We start from the raw sequence: 22104 nt of genomic DNA on the forward strand, positions 1-22104 counted from the left end.
GATGCCAAAAGAGGTGCTTCCCATGGGTGAAAACGCATGAAATTTGGCACACACATCAAGTGATGCAGTGAATAGACAGGGATAAAAGCTTGGCACCGGGCGTTGCCCAGGAACTCCATAGCGCCCCCTAATGTCACTGTGACTTGTGGTTGGCATATAGTTTTAGATACACACACCAAATTTGGTGGGTGTATGTAACTCCCAAAACCAAACAACTTTTGTATTAACATGCCATTAGCCACGCCCACAGGAAGTGAGGAAATTGAGATTTTGTGCGTTGTGGACATGATCAATTTTAACGTACTCCTCCTAGACGGTTGATCCGATTCATGTCAAAGTTGGTAAACATGACGCCGAGATGTTCCTGATTATAAATTGTGAAGCCTTTTTTTGATATGTTGTAATTTGACGAAATGGCGAAATTATTAATTTTAATACCCTTCCACATGAACATTAAATGTGTCATAATTCACCATGCATGGCTTGAAATGTTTTAAATTTCACAGGTCATTAAAGACCATGTTAATGATAATATTCACATGCCCATAATGCATGTTTGGCATAGCGCCACCACCTGGCAACAGAAAGAATGACAATTATACTGATTTCACATGATCAATTTGAACATACTCCTCCTAGACGGTTTGTCAGATTCATTTGAAATTTGGCAAACATTATGCCAAGATGTCGCTGATGTTAAACTGTGAAGGGATTTTTGAATGTTGTAATATATTTGATATGATTTTAATATCTCACCACATAAACAGGAAATGTGTCATAAATCATAGTGCATTGAATGAATGGTCTGAAACTTCTCAGGTTAATAGATATCATGATTATGATGATATCCAGACAACCAATGGGCCTGCCTGGCATAGCGCCACCACCTGGCCAAGCAGGAAATGTGCCAGAAATGGAGGATGCCTTAAGTGATTGATCTGAAACTTTATAAAATATTGGATATCATTACTGTGATTAATTTCACATGCATAATTCACAGGCCTAGCATAGCACCACCATCTGGCCAAGCAGGAAATGTGCCAGAAATTCTCTATGCTTTGAATAAATGGGCTGAAACTTCTCTGGTTAATAGATATTATGATTATGATGATATCCAGACACCCAATGGGCCTGCCTGGCATAGCGCCACCACCTGGTCAAGCAGGAAATGTGCCAGAAATGGACAATGCCTTAAGTGATTGATCTGAACGTTTACAAACATTTTGGATATCATTATTGTGATGATATTCGCATGTGTAATTTAAATGCCTAACATAGCGCCACCATCTGGCCAACCAAAAAGTGTGTCAGAAATGTTCTTTGCTTAAAATGATCTGAAATTTCTCAGGTTAATATATATTATGATTATGATGACACTCAATGGGCCTGCCTTGCATTACGCCCCCCAAGTGAGTAAATGTGGCAGAAAATAAAATACAAAAGCAAATAGCACACGCATCAAATATGTACATTTCACACACGCACCACGTCGGTGCTTTGTTGGATTCCGACATGTCACAGGTTGCGGCCCGCAGGTGCTCGGGCCCGCCATTGCCGCTTGCGGCTATATTTTGATTTCCTTTTCAGTTTGTCCTGACTAGGAATACTTGTTGCTCAGATGATATGGTTAAAGATTTCCCAATTCCATTATAGGTGCTAAGATAACAGAAGGATATGTTTTATATAATCCCCATTTGAGCCTTTCCTGGCTGTTATTACATTTTTTTCCTTGTTCTCGTTGGTTTATTTTTCTGATGGTCTGTGTGCTTGCTTTCACTGATGATATATTTTAATTTCATTAGAAAGCGGGTTGAAGTTTCATTTTTTATGTTGTTTGTTTGTTTTGTAATGATTTATTTCATACATTCACAAGCTTTGCTCCTAGCCACCCATCACCGGATGATATTTGATGTCTACAAGCAGAACCTTACCATGTTATTTCATACAATGACGTCTTCCTGTAGTTTGTTTTGTTATCAGTTTCGGAGGCGGATCTGGTGGACAAGGGTGTGCCACCGATCCGGAGGGGGATGGTTGGGAACAATGGATGGTTGACAACAATGGTGATGTGTGTAGATAGCATGTTACATTATAGGTTGAGGACTTGGGCTCCTCAAGAAACTTTACTTCTCAAGAACACTGTTTAATAGATTTGGACGAGATGTTTTGTTACCACCGTCATAAGAAATGTTTACATTATTACTAGGAATTCTGTTCTGAGGCATCACAAGCCTCAAAGTTCATGTACTGTATTGTTTGCGTGTTTGGAGGTATAACTGAGAGGTCAAGACAGACCTGACTGCAGCTGACGTCATCTTTGAAAAATGTTGAACTCCACTGAATGATCATTTGCTTATTAGTACTGGAATGACAGCTAAAACTTCTTGCTCCAAGACATGTATTTTCCAGATCTGTTAAAGACTCTGAAGTCGCAGACCCAGAGACATCCTAACGACGCATGTCTCACTTCCCCCGCTGGCTTCTCATGGTTGGGACAGAAGTGTGATGGTGGAAGACAGCTTATCGAAAGGAGGACAGCCCTTTGATCTGATATCCAACACCACCCATGAAGACCCCAGCAGCACAGTGTTCCTGGGAGAGCAGCATTTGGAAGCCTTGTGTACCATCCCACAAAAGGACCTTGGTCAGAACATCATGAGAAAGATTGGATCAATTTAGAATAGTGGACCTGCTGTGGGCAGAATAACCCCCAAAAACAGCAAGGATCCGAAGGTTCCAGGTAGTCGACCCTGACCTTCAGACTAGAGAATTTTTATTTTGTTGGTATACTTTAACTGGAGAAGGAAACATTGAAGAAAAAGAAGAGGAACACAGGGTGTGGGGGAACGCCCCCTATTAATAGAGCCAAGCGCCGCCCTAAGCACATTTTGCACACACATACACATTCTAAACATTGTGCACCACATGAAAGCAACCCACCTGTGATTTTATTCTATTGCATTGTGCACCACAAGAAGAATGGAAACTGGCTTTGGTTGCATTTTCTTAGCTGTTTCTATGGTAGATGATGTCAGTCTTTCTACTGTTGTTATTTTTATTCTCCCATGATCTGTAACCTCCTTCCACACCCTAAAAGTCCTCTGTTTGTTATAAGCTGATTCATATTTTATGTGAAGAGTTTAATGATTCAAGTCTTGAAAAGGGGGATGACTTGAAAAGGGGGATTTGAAAGTGTTGTGAATCAGTCTCATTTCTGTAAATGTACATACTGCCTACTTCTTATGGTCATCTGTGATTTTTGTACCCATGTGTACCCTGTGTGGGTCTTTGGTCTGTATGCAAGCATCCTTTGTTTATCCTTGAATTCAATAAAAGCTTGTCTAGAGGCCTTTTGCCTATCACCAGGTGTGAAATGTTAATGTTTGTAGAACAGCATGTGTCCAGGCCTCTGAAGGACTTCCCAGGAAAGTGGGTAGTTTTAATTAAAAGACAATAGAAGATGGCCAAAAGGCCACATCCCCCACACACCACACCTTTACCTTGCATATTCATACTAGTAGGTCACTCCTTCTCTGTGTGTAACTTAAATTTGGTAGACTGTTTCTGTGTAGTCAGAGAAGTCGGAGAATACTGAGATACAGGTGAAATCCATGATGGGGTGAAACAAACATGTACTTCTCTCCCTTGAGGGCCACTGGCCCCTCATTGAAAAGAATAAAGCCTGGATCCTGATCTTGCATCGTCCTGATTGAGTCTTTAGAGAAATATGGTAATAAAAATATACTATCAGATGGAAAATGCGGCGAAGCTCCATGATGACAACAGGTTTGGAACACTAACAGTGGCTCCAGAAAGTCTTCTACCATATCTGACGGCACAAATTCATTTCGCTTGGACACGTGGGAGTGGAGAAGATGAACAGATTCATACAGGTCTGGTGGTCACCGAAGTTCACAGCAACGGCCAAAGACATCATCAAGCGGTGTGTCACCTGTCGGCAAAACAAATCACGACAAGAAGGTTAAGTTGTCCATGCTGAAGACACCAGCTCCACCAGGACCGTTCTCCAAATAGATTACATCACTTTTCCCAAGTACAAAGGCTACCGAGATGTTCTGGTTGTCCTGTGCAAGTTCTCCAGGTGGATTGAGGCATTCCCTGCACGATCTGGAACTGCACTACACACTGCCAAAGCCCTCGTGAAAGACATCATTCCCCGATTCGGATTGCCGAAACAGATCTGCTCAGACAACGGAACACACTTCACTGGAGCAGTCTGCGCCGAGGTGGCCCGCATGCTGAGTGTGCACTGGTCCCTGAACTGCCCATACCATCTAGAATCGTTGTGACAGGTGGAGAGCGAACCGGACTTTGAAGGAACGGCTGGCCAAGAAACATCAAGAAGGCATTCCCTGGGTTGACGCCTTACTAGCGGTCTTGTGTAGCATGCGAGCTATAAGCAACAGAGACACTGGACTCATTCGAGATTGTGACTGGCAGGTCTTTCTCGGCACCAGGAATGATTGATTTGAGGAGAGACGACATCCACCTGACATCGGATGCGATGCTGACTTACTGTGTGCAATTGACGAAGGCGGTCCAAACAGCGGCTAACCAGGAAGAGGCCTGGGGAGACCCTCAGGAAGGAGGCCACTCTCTAGTGCTAGGACAATGGGTGATGATTCACAAGCCCCAAAGGTTAGCGCCAGGGGCAAAGTACGATGGGCCATATCAGATTTTGATAACAGTTGGCAGTGAAGGTCCAGGGTGAGAGAAAAGTGTATAGATGCGAGCCATTGCAAACTAATAGAACCGCCTGAAACATGACGCACTTGGGTAGGGTACAAATTCTATCTGATTTTCCGCCGATCTTCTTTTAGGGGTGAGGTGTGAACTACAGGGGGGGAAGATTCACGGGAGACTTTCATTATGACAGGGAATTTATGACGTCAGGAGAAATGAAAGGTTAGGGATCCGAGAGTAGAATCTTTTTTTGAGAACCTGAGCATGCTCAGAGTGTTGTGGTAGTTGACTCTTCTTGACACAAACTCATGCTATGAAAAAATGATAGTTAGATAAGTCTTATAATTGATTTTGATGATTAAATATGGGTGATCACTGATATGTGAAATGTTTAATCTGAGGATACAATTACAATTGCTGATTTTTGAGAATGATTACAATTAGATAGATCAAGAGGGGGGAGTAATCCTGTAGTCCTGGTTCTAAAGGTGGGTTTCTAAAGGTGGGTTTCTGACACCCGTAAGGGAGCTGAACACGCAGCAACGGGTTAACCGAGGACTCACTGGGGGACCAGGGTTGGGAGGTTGCTACACCCCTATAATAGATGATTATATATACTATTGTTTTCATGACTATCCTTCAACTGATACTGCTCTTTCTTTTCACTCCACATGAGGTTGCCGGGAGCCACAGACAACATCTGGGACAGAGACTTTGCCTTTGAACTGAACTGTTGCCGGACGCTTTCCTGAACTTCCAAAATACTTTGTTTTCCTTTTTCTTTTGACCCTTAGAATGTGAGATAATCATCAGCAACATAATCAGTTTATAAGGTTTCTTTCAAGGTGCCTGCACTTTCTTTTCTTTTCCTTAAAGTGCCTGAGAAGTAATGCTTGGTTTTATTATTTTTTCTATTTTTTGTTAGGACACAGACTCTGTTTTGTTTGATCTAGAAAAAATCTGTTTTTTGATTGATCAAGAGGGGGGACTGTAGAATTCTGGGGTATTCTCACTGTATTCTGATGTGTTCATATGTTACATCTGTGTGTAGTATACAACGGGGAGAGGTCCATATTATTGTACATAACTGTGCCTTAGGCCTGTGTACCAGCAGGAAGGACATACAATCAAATGAATGAATCTCACGATCAATGCGTGAGAGTTGTCAGCTCTGCATTTCTTTTCCATTTCATGCCATTTCCTACCGCTCTAAACAAATGACAGTATCTACGACTCAAGTAGTAGCTGAACTTAGTGGGCTGCATTGGTTGTTGAGGGATGTTGTACTGGAGTGGTGTAATGTAACGAAGTACAAATACTTCGTTACTGTACTTAAGTAAATATTCCACGTATTTGTACTTTATTTAAGTAGAATTTATAGTGCATACTTTTGACTTTTACTTCGTTACATTTTACAGCAATTATCTGTACTTTTACTCCGCTACATTTCTACAACACCATCGTTCCTTTTTACGATACATTTTATGATCAGATTTTTTTTCTCTCTGACAAACAAGTTTGTTTTACCAGGGGGCGGGGTTGCTACCACAGATTCTGGAGCGCTACGTGCCCAGCTTCTAAATCTTTGAAACATAAGCTTTTAGTCTAGACCAGGCAAAGCGTGAGCTTGTAGCCATCTGCATTCGGTAGGCTATATTCACCAGACCCATGGCTACAGTGGACATGCAACTGTGTTCTGTGCCTTTCTCTGTCTGTTATTTGCAGTGTTAGGGCCTCCTCTCCGATGAGATTGCTATCCGCGGATCAGCGAAGTTACAGGCTATGCCCATGCTTCTGTCACACGTCTGATCATTTGCGGCACAAATGAATGGTAGACTATTATAGAACCGCTGGCCGAAAAAAACGTAGCATTTTCCAGATTAGGAAATATTTCTTAATTGTGTGTGATCAAATAAAGAGGCATAGCCTACAATTGGGGGGGTAGAAATGTGAGCACTCATTCAATGTCTATGTGCGTCTGCGCAAGTGAAACTGAACCTAATCATAAAGACACCTTTCTCAGCAACTTTTCTGTTCAATCAGCAGAATTGGCATTACGATCCACCCGACGTTTCCCTGGTCTACCCCGTTAAACTTCAGGCTCTCGTGTTTTGCTGAATGATATACTCAGCAGATCACCCTAGTAGATAACAAGAATTACAGTCTCTAGAATTGTAGGTTAGAATGTAAACTGGGCCACAGATGGTAAGCACAATTGCATTAGCTTAAAACTATCTAGTCGAATATAGCCTAACCTAAAACTAGCTTAATTAAAATGCCACAGCCCATACTATTTTTTCTTTTAGAATATAGATATTAAGAGAATAAATCATAATGCAAATACTTTTACTTTTAATACTTAAAGTACATTTAAAAGCAGGTACTTTTTACTTTTACTTAAGTAGGGTTGTCATTGTGGTACTTTTACTTTTACTAAAGTAAATATTTCTCTGTGTATTTGTACTTTTACTTAAGTACTGAGATTCAGTACTTCCTCCACCACTGAAGATTCCTCTCTAAACAAATAAGAACACAAAAAAAAACACACAAAATAAATATAGCTGCAAGCAGCAATGAGGGGGGTCAAGCAGATAGGCTGGAGTTGCAATGGCAACTCAATGCTGTTACATCAGATATATGGCCGTAAGCTGTCAGAGCACGTTACATGTTTAGCGACCAAAGATTGCCTGAGATATATGGTCTCTTCCAGTTTGGTGGCTTCGCAGCGGATTTCGATTGGCTGTGTTGGACGAACACTTTTGAATATTGCTTCAAAAATCAAAACATCTAAGACTCAGTTGAGGATCATCTGTGCCAGGTTTAGTGACAAATGGACCGACATGGTACCGACATGGAACTTAGTGAAATTAATCATGGGACTGTTCCAAATCAGTGTGCCAAACTTTTTACCAGATGGTTCTATGGGCTGCCATAGACTCCCATGGCGGAAGAATAATAACAGGAAAATGTAGAAACACAATGGGGCTTCGCAGCTTCGCCCCCCAAAAAACACCTTTCACAAGCTCAAGTCTCATCCATAACAGCTAACTTGACATGGTGTAGTCAAGTCTTTATGCCTCTCCAATAAAATGGCAGAACAGATTCTCTAACCTCAGGTGGGGAGCCATATGGAGTGTGATGAGGAAAGTAAAGTAAAGTAAGCTCCCATATAAGCTCCAATCCTGGCTGACTTAATGTGGACAACTTTGATATGCATCGAGCATAAACTGGGAAAATGTACATTTTGTGTCTAATCATTTTTCTTTAAATAGCTTTGTGGTGATATGCATTTCACAATATAACCTAGATAAGGATATAACCATTAAAGCCAGAGCACATATTTATAATACTTGCCAACACATGAGTAATATCTTCCCTAATACCCGCAGGGTGCAGTATATAATTACAGGTAAGCAGCGCGCTGAATAGGGATCAGCTTCAGCATGCAGGATTAACAGGACTCTCTCATAATGGGAGGGAGGGAACTGTGCCTTGCGGACAGCCGAGTGTGTTACAGCGTGTCCAACAGCCTTCTCATTCTCCTGCTGGAAATTGGTCCAGCATTAAGACTTTCACCCGGGGGTTCGCCTCTCGCTCGCTTGTTCGCCGGGCCTCTATGGGGCTTCTGTGTCGACGGCCAAGCGAACTCCCCGTTTTGGGTGCCGAGGAATGTGCATTAGCCCCGTCCCGCGTGAGAGTCAAATTTACCTCAGGTGCTCTACCCCACCGAAAACGCCTAATCCTGAAAGATAAGGGTCTGTTTTCACAGCCCTTTCTCCCGTGCTGAATGAGGTGCAGAGGGAGGAGAGGTTAGGTGTCGTCCTCGGTTCTTATCGCACCAAATTGGTGGCAATTTAGGAGGAGCCTTTCAGCGGCGGCGGCATGTCTTGGCTTGGGGTGAGGAGGCTCACAGTTTCTTCAAAAGGGACACAATAGAGGAATCCCAAGAGATTCATCTAGCTCTTTGGAGTGGAAGAACCAGGCCCACCCGATTCCCGGCTCCTTTTAACATTCAAAGCCCATAGACAGACAGTTCATGACGCCACTTTGACCAGCATGACCTGATGACTCTTCTATTGAATTTAAATTTGTTCAAAATGAAGAAGCAAATGTGGTGGTTCTAACAGAACATTTATTTTTGTTACTAAAAACATTTCATGAGGGGGATTTTTGGAAAAATAGGTCTCTGACAGAATCATTCATGGGCAATGTCACTGAATGCCTACTTCACAAGTCTGACTTTGTCTTTCACAACCTTGAACTTGGGATTGCCGTTGATTTTCTTGTTGAACAGGGAGAAGATCTCTTCCTCTGATCTGAAGTTCCCATTACCACTGAATGAGTAATATGCAGCCAGAACCTGAAAGAGTGGAACAGGTACAGAAATGGAATGAGCAAATCAAGTAGTCACAATTTGGCTTCAACTTGTTCTTCAGAATGTCAAACTCTTCTGTATTGACCGTTCGCAAAACCCCACCCATCGAACGCAGATGAGCCAATGGCAGTCCAGTAGCTCCGTGCAGGCAGACATGGCCCGTCAACTTCACCTTACGGCTCCATAGAAATGTATTGGGAGCCTTGATATTTGTCCGGTTTTATGGGATTTTATAGTGATGTTGAGTGAGTTGAAAAGGACAGTCAAATGACATATGTGGGATTAACACAACACCGATACACAGAAAAATGCCTTTCAATCTTGATTACGTTTTCTGTAATTATGTTAAATTAGATTAAATTCTCTGGTCCCAGATCTCCACTATTTTAAAGCAAAGGGTTACTCCTTAGCAAACCATAACGAAACAGTGCTCCACCACATCTTTGTGTGGTGGTAGTGGTGTGTGTGAGTGTGTGTGTGTGTGTCATAGAGGGGAAATCAATTGTGCTCTGTGGTTTGGTTGTTAGGTTACGGGGACGCTGGCGAGACACGCCGCTCCGTCTGGCGTCATGTTTTTGTTTGTTTTTATGTAATGTTCGTAATTTTATGTAATGTCATGTTTATTTTTTGTATTGGTTTGTCTAGTTAAATGTTTTCCCTATTTATTTACGTTTTTTTTTTTAATATAGTTTTCGTGTTATTCTTAGTCCTTTTTACTGCTTCTAAGTCAGCTGATGTCGTTGACGTTTGTCCATTGGGAGCTTGCTATGGCTAGCTTTTGCCCTAGCTGGGCATCGGACATCCTTACATCCATCCGTGAGCGGTGCTGCACTTCACTGTCTGGTCGAGGGGATCTCTCGGGACAGCTGGACCTAGGCTACTCTGCGAAAAGATCTGCCGTGACCGCCGAGCTGTTGCTGACCTGTGAGCTGCCATGCCAACTGCAGACTAACGTTAACGGTGAAGAGCTACAATCTCACGGAGCAACAAACGGTCGCTGTTAAAAGTCCATCTGCACGATCGCCCACTACTTCAGACTGTGCTTCCAGTGATCTCCAGACTGCAGTCTACAAGGCCTAACGTTAACGTTATCTCCAGACTGCCAGTGAATTCACCGGGTTGGTCAGTTGCATGTGAAGACACAGCTCTGTGCGCAGTTTTCACGGATCATTATTGCCCTTGGACATTTTTCAGCTGGTTTGGAAATTGGACTAATTTAAGTACTTTACTTTTCCCACTTTTTAAATAAATATATATATATATATATATATATATATATATTTGTTTTACTTTTTATTTGTTTATTTGTTTTGTTGTCTGTCTTGTATGTCTTGGTGTCACGGGTACGCTGGCGACTACTCCGCTCCGTCCAGCATTTTTTGTATTTGTTATTTTTTAAATGTATTTATCATGTCTTGAGGTCATGGGCACGCTGGCGACTACGCCGCTCCATCCGGCATCTTTTGTCTTGTTATGTGTGTTGTTTGTGGAGCGCTTTGGGTTGCGCACTGTGCATGTTTAAATGTGCTTTGAAAATAAAACTGACTTGACTTGACATCTGTGGATTAAGCCACATAGTCAACTCAATGTAAGTCAGATAAATAAGGATGTTAATTGTTTTCAGCATTGCCAGGCAGCATTGTATATGATTGTCACTTGGAGGAGACTTGTAGATAACTAACGTTAGCATAGTTAGCTAACCGCTGCTAATAACGTGCTAGCTTCGTCACGTCAGAGAAGCATGGGGTACAGTAGTGTAACATTTATTCACCATATAATAATAAAGTTGAAGTGGCTCTGCAATGTAGGCTATGTTTCCGTTTTTTGGCAGCACCATGTTCCTTACATGACATGACATGGCCCAGTGTCCTTGTAACATGCATGCAAGTCTATCTAGCACTGCTAGAAGCTAATATTAATATCAGTGAATCACACTCGCCTCCCGTTTAAGTTTGTCACCCAACAAAGCTAGATATGAGTTTTTATACATGCGTCTCCATGTCATACTGCAGTCTTTCAACGGATTGTAAATGATTGTAAATTAATTTAGGTCCATGGCTCTCTAAAAGAGCCTCTTGTGCTGTAACTTTTACAGTCTTAACAGCTACTGTACCATTGAATTTCTCAGGGATTAAAGTGAAAATCGTTTGACTGAACTTTTTTCAGGCCATAAGTCATACGTTGTTCATATCTACCTATAGAGATAGCACCGCTTTTGCGGTCGCGACCTATTGGTTTTTAATGTACAAAAAGATGCAAACAGCAAAGTAAAGGGAGTATTCGCCTTATTCACACGGCGGCCATTGTTTAAACCAAAACGAGGCTACAGGGTACACTTACTATATAATTAATGCCACCTACAGGTGAATGCATAGAACATAACAATCCTATGGTTTGTGTACCCTGTAGCCTCGTTTTAGCCGCCAATGGCCGCCATGTGAATAAGGCGAATTGAGTGTTCTTGATTGAGATTGAGTTTTCCTGATGAACAAAAATATATTTTAGTACCATCCCTGACCATTGCTGATTAGCCATTGCTGTTCTTTTCTACTGCAGCAATATTGTAGAAAGGCTTTAACACACTCTTATTTAATTACTTCAGGCCAAAAGTGTTTAAAGGGGAGATTTTTTTCTTGTTAATATGCAATTCAACACCAAGTAAAATCTATAAAATCAAGTTTGCAAGACTTCCCATTTCCTCATCAAAGTAACGAATCAGAACATTCTAGATATTGTTCATATTTCCATTTGTTGCCTCATCCGCATTTAATGAAAACATGGTAATTTTGAGTTTTACAGACAACTCAGTTTTCCAATGAGCAGTCTCTCAGTCTGTGTGTGCTCATGCAGGAGGTCTGCGCATTTGATAACGACAATCTGGAGACGGTGCTTTTGTCTTCAGCAACAGATTGTATAAGGTTGACAAGAGGTTGCGATATGGTGAGGGACAGGTCGTGTTGCGCTATGAAAGAACATGCGTAGCCTACTTTCTAAACGTGAAAAAACGGTCAGCCATAGATAAACGTAGCCTACCTCTGTCGTGGTGGCTAGTTGCACCAGGTAGGGAAGATGTCCTGAAGTGCACGAACGTTAACCTTATGGCGGTCTTCTGATTGGTGGCGTGCTAAAACGTTTTCTATTGCATCCATAAACAATTTTCTTGCAGCGAACCGCGCAAAAGCAAACCCCTGGCACTTTAATTTATTTACACCATGGCTTGTTAGTTCTCCCCCGTTTCCAACAGCTGCCCATTTATTTTTTAACTTTTGACACCTGCCTTGCCTTCCTTTAGCAACAACGCATCCATGACAGCTAGTGGCCTTGCCAAATAGATGCACACAAATCATGACGCTATATGCGAGGTTCTGGTAGGCCTACTGGTTATGGTTTTGTGCTATAAATGAATAATATTTCATAGCAAAGTTTTAAGTTGACTATTTTAATTGTATGGTTATTTTTTGTCAACATACACTCACAACCTACTGTCGTTAAAAGTGAGGCCTAAGCAAAATAGGCTACAAGGCTGTATGTGCGTCACAAACAGACTGACCCCCTCACTCAACAGTTCGCGATGATGACAGAGATATTATTATTTTTTTTATGCTAACACGCTCAGTCAAAACCTTCCGTCGCAAATTGTGAAAAACATTGTTGTACATGTCATAACAGATGGGATAATAAATTACATAGGCTACGGTTCATATTGCGTTGCTTTACACATAATGTTAGTTGCATTGATTAAAAACTGTAACAATAATAGTAGCCTACATCGGGTGGCATAGCAGGCTATCTGTTCAAGTCATAGGTGACACCCAAAATGAATGACCTCCCCTGACAAGAGTTCGCGATAGTAAGAAATTGTCTACATTGATGCACGGAAAGAACACAGCCTACGCTTCTTCTCCGAATTCGCACATAGAGCTCACAATATCATATCCAAAAAAGGATTGGCCAACCTCATCAGCTGTCTCTAATGTGTCACTATAATCCAACTTTTAGACCGTTATAGTCCTCCATACGTGTTCTTTTTTTTTTTTAAGCAAACGCCCGAGACAAGTGTGTAGTTACAACATAAACAAAGCGAAACTCATGGCTGACGTAGGCTATCTTCTTGAGCGGTCACTGATTGAGACACAGAAAGTTCTCAAGAACACTATTAGGTCTTTAAACATTTACCATCACACACATTAATTCATCGGACCTAATATTTGTAGTTGCCTTAAAAAAGGAAAAGGAAAAGCAAAGGTGATCCCCCCCCCCCCTCCTATTTTTTTTTCTAATCGGATCTGCATCGATCTCAAATATGACATTTCTAAAATCAAATTGACGGAAATCCGTCCTAGGACGGAGAACTTTAATCCTTGATTTCTAGACAACTCCGTTCTGAGTTTGACGGGCGTAGTAACAATAACTAGGGGGCGTGGCTTTTGCGAACGGTCAATTGGAACCATATAAATGGAAATGTATTGTTGTGGCTAAAGTTCTGACTGCAAAGACACAAACTCTGTACAAATATTCTTTACAAAAAATACAATTACTATCCAATGCCCCTGATCCTTTCAAAAATATCCACACAGATGGTGAGTTACCTTCTTTCTGAGCTTTTTGACAGCAATGCCTTCATCTGGTGATTGTCTCAATACTGCTTTAATCGTCCCTTTCCAGTTGAATTTGCCTGCAAAGAGAAGAAGTCATCAATATTGCACAGCAAAAGTGAACAAGACATAAGCCAACATCTGGCACCACACCAACATATCACCTGCATGTAATTCCTTCTTTTAAGATTCACTCATCATGTCTGCCATCTATAATGGCTAAAACATATTTGGCTTTAGTACATAAAACCCAACATGATATCAATATGTAGACTGATTCAGCAGAGAACATTTTGCTGACATGCTTATCACAGGAAAGTGACTCAGCACCCCCATATAAACACAACACTGCGCCCTAGTGGTCTCCAGCTGCCGCTGCACCAAACCCATGCTGCTGTACAAAATCTTTTTTTCAAATACAGCACTTGAAAGATTGGTTGAGTGCACATAAAGCTAATGATTTTCTATCCAAGCAAGGCAAGTGTTACAAGACAGCTGATACTGTACCTTTGGCATTTGCTTCATTAGCTTCCTCCTCTGCATCATCTGCTACCTCGGAATTTTGCGTGTCTGGATGGTGGCAAATTCAAATAATTCAGAAATGTTCCTACTCAGTTGAATATTAAGTGAATGGCTTTCAAACTGTAACCTGTGCTCACCATCTAAATGGTCTTTTTTACTCTTCTTGGCTTTCCTCCCAGTATCTTCAGCAGTTTGTCCATTAGAAGTGCAGTCATCCTCCTCCACTTCCTCCATTTTCCTCTTCTTCTTCTTCCTCTTCTTCTTCTCAGAGGCTTCCACGCTGGGCTGTTGCTCCTCTTCCTCCTGGCCATTTGCGTCAGCGTGAGCTTTCTTCTGCTTCTTCTGCTGCTGCTGTCGCTCCTCTTTCCGCTCCCGTTTGTTCTTCTTCTTCTCTTTCAGAGGGGCCACCTCCTCCGATGCTTCTTGCGGTGCCGACCCATTCTCCTCAGCCTTACTGGTCCCATTGGTCTTATCTATAGGCGCTTCCTGATTACCTTGCTTCTCTGGACCCTTCAATGATCACAGAACAAATATTATGCCATCTTTCAATATTCCTCAACAGTGGTTAATAAAATTGCTGCTTTTGTTCCATTTTTGGCTAGTATGATATTGCTGAGAAGGCCTGAAAGGCTTGACAGTGGTTCACTTTAAAGTTTCCTTGCCACAAAAGGATATAATTAGTAACAAACAAAACCAAAGTAAACAAATAAAAAATATATCAGTATTGATATTGGTTATTGAACTAATCGTTATTTTAAACATTGGTACCGGCCCAGAATTTCACAATCTGTGCATGCCTAGACTAAACAGATTCTCAAATCACTTACATTGGTTGTGGCTGCAGAGAAGACTTCCCACACCTGGTCATGCAGGGAGGTATTGTGGATCCTCAGACTGTTCTGCATCCAGTTCTACACAACAGAAACAGTAAAACACACTTCAGAGACAAACTTTTAATTCATCCCAAGCGCAGAAACAAAATCATGCTGAAAATCTTCAATGCTGTAGGCCTATACCTGAAATTTTGCCTTCTTTCTTGGAACATTGTCATACGAACTGACTTGTTTGAGAATCTCCCTTAGCTTTGGAGTCACTCCTGGTTTGTCCATAGCTTCATGAATTCTCTGAGGGGGGAAAAGTGTCGTTTTTATCCTTACGTCTCACCGTGTCTTACATGCCATTTCATATATGATCTATAACCGAGCCACTTAATGAATAATGAATGATAAATGAATCAACTTACTTGAATCCATTGCTGTTGCTTGACATCACCTTTGTTGGACTTGGCCTCGTAGCCTTTGCCACCATATTTCTGGTCTTCGCTAATGCATTTGTTATGGTCCTTGTAGTCGTCTCCCCTGGATAACCATACAGGTTCAAATAAATTAGACATCTAGGGTGATAGCAAAGTCAGCTGATTTAACATAGCACATGCTCAGAACATTGCACAAAAATAACGACACCGAAACAGTCAAATGCCACGTACCAAAAGTCTTTTCCACAATCGATACACGAGAGTACTTCACAATTCCGACATTTCATTACATGTTTGTCCACCTGAGCTTTCTTCAACGACTCCCCGCACGCATTGCACGTGAAAAACACCATTGTTTCAAAGCAGTCAAGCTGTTTTCAACAGCAAAATAAACAATTTACCGCGTACGAACAATTATCTTCTTTATTTAATACAAACTCATGTACTCAAGTTTACCAAGTGAGCAAATGTTAGCCGCAACATTAGGATAAGTTAGTTACCCGACCGGTTAGTGCAAAAACTGAGATCTAAAGTAACTTAACGGGGCCAAACTACAATTACGTTAACACAAAACTCTAAGGCAAACTTCCTCACGATATAAAACACATTTTAAAAAGTTTCCGACCTAAATCTAACCAGTACACGATTACAGACTTTGAAAACGATTTTCTTTTCCTATCTCGTACTCATGCCGACTGTTCTCGTGTTGTGTAGGTTCCTGAATGCGCACCTACAATTCCCGCCGTGGGGAAACACTCACTAGAAAAGTTGTGTTCCTTTCCTTGTGCTTCCTCTTGCAGTAAAAGTCGGAGAGGGAGTTAAGTCATTTTCCGACGAATGACCGTCGCAGGAAGTTGCGTCCTATCAAAGGGACGCCAGACCCTCTTGTACTGGCATAGACATATACACTAGATGTCGCCTTGACTACTGCTGTTCATTGGAACGAATGCGTCAATCGAGACGCCATCTTGCTTCAGTGATCCACTCCTCTATAATGCATTAGCGTCAATCTGGGCAAAGATCTAGCGAAAATAAAATCACCATAAATCGTCAAAATCTCAAGCAATTATCTAGTTTTTTGGGTTGTTCCAACTGACAGGCATGTATTTATGGTTGAGTCTAGAGAAAACTAAGCTTAAGACGATCATAAAGATACATTTTACCCGTCTAGCCCCATAGACTCCCATTCATTCTGCACTAGCTAGCGGCGGCCCCTAGAGGAACAATGAGTAAACTGCAACCAGGTTCGATACAATGAAAATAAACAGGCTCTTCTAGACAGGCTCTGGTTGAGGCCACATACCCCTCGTCTCGTTTACTCATGTAAGTTGTAATCTCACCAGAAGTTGCTGTAGATCTGTAGAACATTTACCTCTGCTACTACATAGGCTACGCCAGTCGTTACTTTTATAATCATGGGTCAGTGCCATGGGCAAACGAGATGTAGCTGAATTCATAAATGACAAAGCCATGAGAAAGGTGATTTTCTTACGTTTCAACAACAAAGAAGCCGATCTGCCATCATTGTGAGAAGTTCCCAAATTTGTCGCTAATCGCTAAAAAGGTTTTCTATCGCTGGGGATGGCCAAACGTCGCTAAATAGGTAACGCTGACAATACAGGAGAACTAGTTTAGCGCTTCAGATCCCTGTACAAAGATGGCGGCGGTGTTGACGCATGCTGAGAAGCAGAAGGCGACATCTAGTGTATATATCTATGTTGTACTGGAAAGTCGGCTGCACCCATTTCCTGTTTGAATGTTCTTCTTCTTCTTCTTTCTTTTAATGACATATTACATCGTTTAATTGATGTATACCGCCACCTACTGTACAGGAGTGTGTAGAGTGATGCTATTGGAGGTTTTGGCTATTCAATCAGAAAGGTGTAAAAATAAATCTAGAGATAATAAATAATAACAAAACAGAAACCAACAAATAAACAACCAATCAAAACAAAAACAAAAATGAAATTATTTTCATTAACTCAGTGTTTTTCAGGAAAACAAATAAGGCTCTAATTCTATCTACTTGCATTCCTTGTTCCCCAAGAATATCATCTATGTTCTCATCCCATTCTTGCCATGTTTGCCTCTGTTCTCTGTACCTTCCACATCTAAACAAAACATGCCCCACATCTTCCAGTGTTTGGCACTCTATACATAATCCATCACCTTTTCCTATCAGTTTAAGTGTTGCATTTAGTCCTGTGTGTCCCATTCTTAATCTTGTGTACACTATTTCTTCTTTTCTATTTTGCATATTCATTCTTTTTCCTCCAATGTTTTTCTGATTGTTGTAATAGTGTCTAGCCTTAGGTTCAGCGTCCCATTCCTGTTGCCATCTCTTCATTATTTCAGATTTAATTTTAGTTTTTGCTTCTCCTTTCCCTATTGGAACATTCATTTCTATTTATTTATTTTTTAGTGCCTTTTTGGCTAATCCATCTGCCTTTTCATTTCCTCTAATTCCAATATGTGTTGGAACCCACTGTTTGAATGTTGAAAGTATTTTAGTAGTAGGCCCACATGTTTAGGTACTAAAAAGTATTTACCTGTATGTGCGTTTACTTATGAACGTAAATGAAAAGATTAATATTGTAATGATCCGAGCCTAGCTGTTTATGACTGTGCTCCCATGATGCTGTGCAGTGTGTGTATGTGTGTAATGTTCATGTGCTAAACCATGTGGGTTGACAACGTTGTATGTCCTGTCTGTTGTGTTTATGTTTGCAGCTGGTTACATTGTTCATAACTAGGGTTGATTGGTGTGTGTTTTAGATACAGCCTCAGATAGATGTTTAGTGCTGGAGCATAAGGGCCAGGTCTGGCCCGGAATTATGTGTTTGTGTGTTTTGGTGTGTAACCAATAAAAAACATTCTGAGACAACTATGTAGTTTGTTACATTGGTGTCAGAAGTGGGATGCCGACCCCTACTGGACGGGAGGAGAAAGCTGCGACCGATACTCCGGCGATGATGAGTTTCCTGGCAAGACGGCTCTTCGACAGCGCGCTCGCCCATGGCCACCTGCTGGGCCCAGCAGACGGAGCCAGCCTGCAGCGTGACCGTAACAAAGAAACTCGCCCCCGGCCACAGGAGGAGACGAACCGGGCTGATGGCAGCATCCCGCCACTGGAACCCGCTCCACGCGGGAGCGATGGAAATCGGCTGGTCCCCGGTGCGACGGCGGCAGAAGGGCGCTCCAACGCCAAATTGCCCCGCTACAATGGTGGAAGCCGCTGGCGACATACCTGGTGCAGGTCCGGCTGGCAGCCGAGCTGAATGGCTGGTCGGCGGAGAGAACGGGCGTACAGGTGGTGTTGGCTCTGGAGGGGGAAGCGCTACAAGTATTAGAAGACCTGCCACCGGCAGAGCAAGCAACCTGGACCGCAAGCGAAGCCGCTCTGCAACGACGATTCGGCCAGAGAATCTTCACCAGCGATGCTCGAGAACAACTCGCTTCCAGACGGTGACACAAGGGCGAGAGACTGGGCAAGTTCGCGGCTGACCTGCAGCTGTATGCCCGGCGGGGCTACCCAACGTACAGCCAGAGTCTACATGAAGAAATGGCACTGGAAGCGTTTGTGAGGCATCCACCCGGAGCGGCTGAGAGAACACCTTCGCCTGAGCGCCCCCAGTTCGCTGGGCGTGGCGCTCGTGGAGGCCAAACGGGTGGAAAACATCTTCCACACAACGGAGTCGAGGCATTGCGTACGCCAGACATCGATGGAGGAAGACGGGGAGGAGTTGGAGACGACGCGACAGACCACAGCACAGCCACCACAACGCCGCCCACGCGAGTGGAAGAGGCCGGCCAGCGGAGACAGATGGCACCGGTGTGGCGAGCCGGGGCACATCGCAAGGTACTGTCCCGCCCCAGCACCCCTCACGCGCGCGCCCCAGTCAAACTAGAGGGGGGTGGCATGGCAGGAGGGATGCCACCTTCAAGTTTCACTACCTCCCTGGCTATGGACTGCATACGACTGGGGCGGCTCGGCCAAACAAGAGGACTCTATGTGGACTGTACGCTAGACGGGACTCGGTGTCGCGCCTTGATTGATACTGGCTCCACCATCTCGCTTGTGCGCCCCGGTCTCTTACCCGGCACGCTGGTAGCCAGACCCAGAGGCTGGGAAGAGACAAAAACACGCATCACCACAGTTACCGGAGAGCGAGCGGAACTGTATGGACAAAAAGTGGTGTGCGTGTGCATCAATGGTGAGACGGCGAGCCGCCGGCTTTGGTTGGGTTGGGTCACCTTCATGGAAACGCGGACGCCCTGTCCAGGCATCCGTGTGCAGCAGACCAGTGCCAGCACTGCCACCGGAGGGAGGAGAGGAGCCTGGCCGCGGCTCAACCAGACCCCGCTCGTCGGCTACAGGCTGCATCACCGCTGGCAGAGAGAGAGAGAGTCGCTGTTTTCAACACTCGCCAGCGTCGCGCCAATGAGAGGGTCAACGCTCGCCTACAGCACACCAGTGAGGGAGCCAGCGCTCGCCAGCAGCACGCCAGCGAGAGACTCAACGCTCGCCAGCGCTGCGCCATCAAGAGAGCCACCGCTCGCCAGCTTCACGCCAGCGAGAGAGTCAACGCTCGCCAGCAGCACCCCGATGTCGTCTCGCCGCCTTCCGCTACCAGCTACAGTGATCGAGAGACCGGAGACAGCGCACCGCAGCCCAACACCACAACACAGCACTGCAGAGCGGCAGCTGGGGCCATGGACACGCAGTCGCCGGTGGATGTGATGTCGAGGGAGGAGATCCGGAAGGCGCATTCGGAGGACGCCACGCTCGGCCGAGTGTGGTCATGGATCGAAAGCCGGTCAGCGACCGCCATGGACTGACGTATCAGCACTCGATCCAGAGACCAAAGCGATTTATTCACAGTGGCCGGGAATAGTAGCACGTCAAGGACTGTTGTATAGACACTGGCGAGCTCCCGATAGACAATATGACATTTTCCAGTTGCTGGTTCCGGCTGGATTACGAGCCCGTGTACTGGAACATGTGCATGGGGCAGTGGGGGCAGCTCATGTCGGCTGAGAAGCCACTTCTATTGGCCGGGATGCAGGCTGGACGTTGAACTGCATGTTCACTGCTGTGACGCCTGCACAGCGAAGAAGGGCCCTACGCGACGCTCGCACGCTCCGCTGCAGCAATACGCAGTCGGGGCTCCCATGGAGCGGGTAGCCGTCGATATCATGGGCCCACTGCCAGTCACAGAGCGGGGAAATCGCTACGTGCTCGTAGCTATGGACTATTTCACTAAGTGGCCGGAGGAGTATGCAGTGCCAGATCAGAGCGCCCAGACGACAGCGGACAGACTGGTCACTGAGATGTTCTGCCGGTTCGGGGCACCGGAAGAGCTCCACAGCGACCCAGGACGGAATTTCGAGGCGGAGGTGTTTGCTGAGGTTTGCCAGCGCATGGGCATCCGGAAAACGAGAACGACACCTCTGCATCCACAAAGCGACGGGCTGGTGGAACGGTTTAACCGGACGCTAGCAGTGCAGCTGGCCATATTGGCCGACCGCCGACAAAAGGACTGGGACTTACACTTGCCCCTGGTGCTCTAGGCATATCGCACAGCGGTGCTAGAGTCAACGAAATGCACACCGGCAGCTCTGATGTTCGGGCGAGAGCTACGCACGCCGGTGGACTTGGTGTTCGGTTCGCCTCTGGAAGCGGAGATTGGAGGTAAGCCAGGGCTGGAATACTACAAGCAGCTACGCGAGAGACTGAAAGGAGTACACGAGTTGGCCCGGCAGGCTATGAGTGAAGCTGGAATACGTCAAAAGCGAGCTTACGATACGCGCTGTCGCGGCCAGACCGGCGATAAAGTTTGGGTGTTCTGCCCGGAGAGAAAGAAAGGCATTTCCCCGAAACTCACTAGCCAGTGGGTCGGGCCGTGCGATGTCTAAGAGAAGCTGTCTGACGTGGTCTATCGTGTGAGACTGATTAAGCGTCGGAGAGTTGTGGCTCTACACCGTGATCGACTGGCCCCGTATCGACCCCTGGCCTCAGCTGAGGGTCGTGGAGACTTTGACACTGACTCTGTGGAACTTGATGACAATGGAGCTGTGACTAAGTCTCAGGGGGCTGTATAATGATCTGAGCCTAGCTGTTGATGACTGTGCTCCCATGATGCTGTGCAGTGTGTGTATGTGTGTAATGTTCATGTGCTAAACCATGTGGGTTGACAACGTTGTATGTCCTGTCTGTTGTGTTTATGTTTGCAGCTGGTTACATTGTTCATAACTAGGGTTGATTGGTGTGTGTTTTAGATACAGCCTCAGATAGATGTTTAGTGCTGGAGCATAAGGGCCAGGTCTGGCCCGGAATTATGTGTTTGTGTGTTTTGGTGCGTAACCAATAAAAACCATTCTGAGACAACTGTGCAGTTTGTTACAATATGTTTTGTCATAAAGTGAGGTTAAAGGTAGGCCTAAACTATGCAGTATTGGCAATTTCCTTACTGTTTTCTCGGTTTTTGCTTCTTTTTCGCTGGCTCTGTCATGACGAATGTCTGAGAAACTCCATCGCTACCTTTTTCTAGCCGGTGCCTGGCGTGTATGTGTATTCGAATGCAGTAAAGCAATTCATTATACTTCCTGACACTGAGGCCGTCGGCCCGCAGTTGCAAGGGTGTTTTTTCCGC

The 22104-nt window shown here is 44.2% G+C and overlaps 1 protein-coding gene across 1 annotated transcript; it reads right to left on the minus strand.

Moving 5' to 3' along the window:
• Positions 1 to 8816: 8816 nt before the first annotated feature.
• lyar (Ly1 antibody reactive homolog (mouse)) lies at positions 8817 to 16164 on the minus strand. The gene is made up of 8 exons (XM_076292838.1): positions 15683 to 16164; positions 15440 to 15554; positions 15213 to 15320; positions 15024 to 15107; positions 14334 to 14706; positions 14182 to 14244; positions 13669 to 13754; positions 8817 to 9064 (listed from the first exon to the last, which is right to left on the minus strand). Exons 1-8 carry the CDS (start codon positions 15802 to 15804, stop codon positions 8927 to 8929), a joined length of 1089 nt encoding a protein of 362 aa, XP_076148953.1. The 5' UTR covers positions 15805 to 16164; the 3' UTR covers positions 8817 to 8926.
• Positions 16165 to 22104: the final 5940 nt, after the last annotated feature.

The sequence above is a fragment of the Alosa pseudoharengus genome, unplaced genomic scaffold (assembly GCF_046254945.1).
Source record: "Alosa pseudoharengus isolate Yale_2024_CS ecotype anadromous, Long Island Sound unplaced genomic scaffold, YU_APseudo_1.1 YU_APseudo_1.1_scf_19, whole genome shotgun sequence".
Classification (NCBI taxonomy): Eukaryota; Metazoa; Chordata; class Actinopteri; order Clupeiformes; family Clupeidae; genus Alosa; species Alosa pseudoharengus.

Bases quoted from the DNA above. Each gene is read 5' to 3' on its own strand.
- lyar (XM_076292838.1), bottom strand. From the start codon at position 15,804: ATGGTGTTTTTCACGTGCAATGCGTGCGGGGAGTCGTTGAAGAAAGCT. The intron at 15,108-15,212 runs GTATAGGCCTAC...TCTGTTGTGTAG, and splicing joins GAAAGAAGGCAAAATTTCAG to AACTGGATGCAGAACAGTCT. The intron at 13,755-14,181 runs GTACAGTATCAG...TTCTCTTTGCAG, and splicing joins TAATGAAGCAAATGCCAAAG to GCAAATTCAACTGGAAAGGG.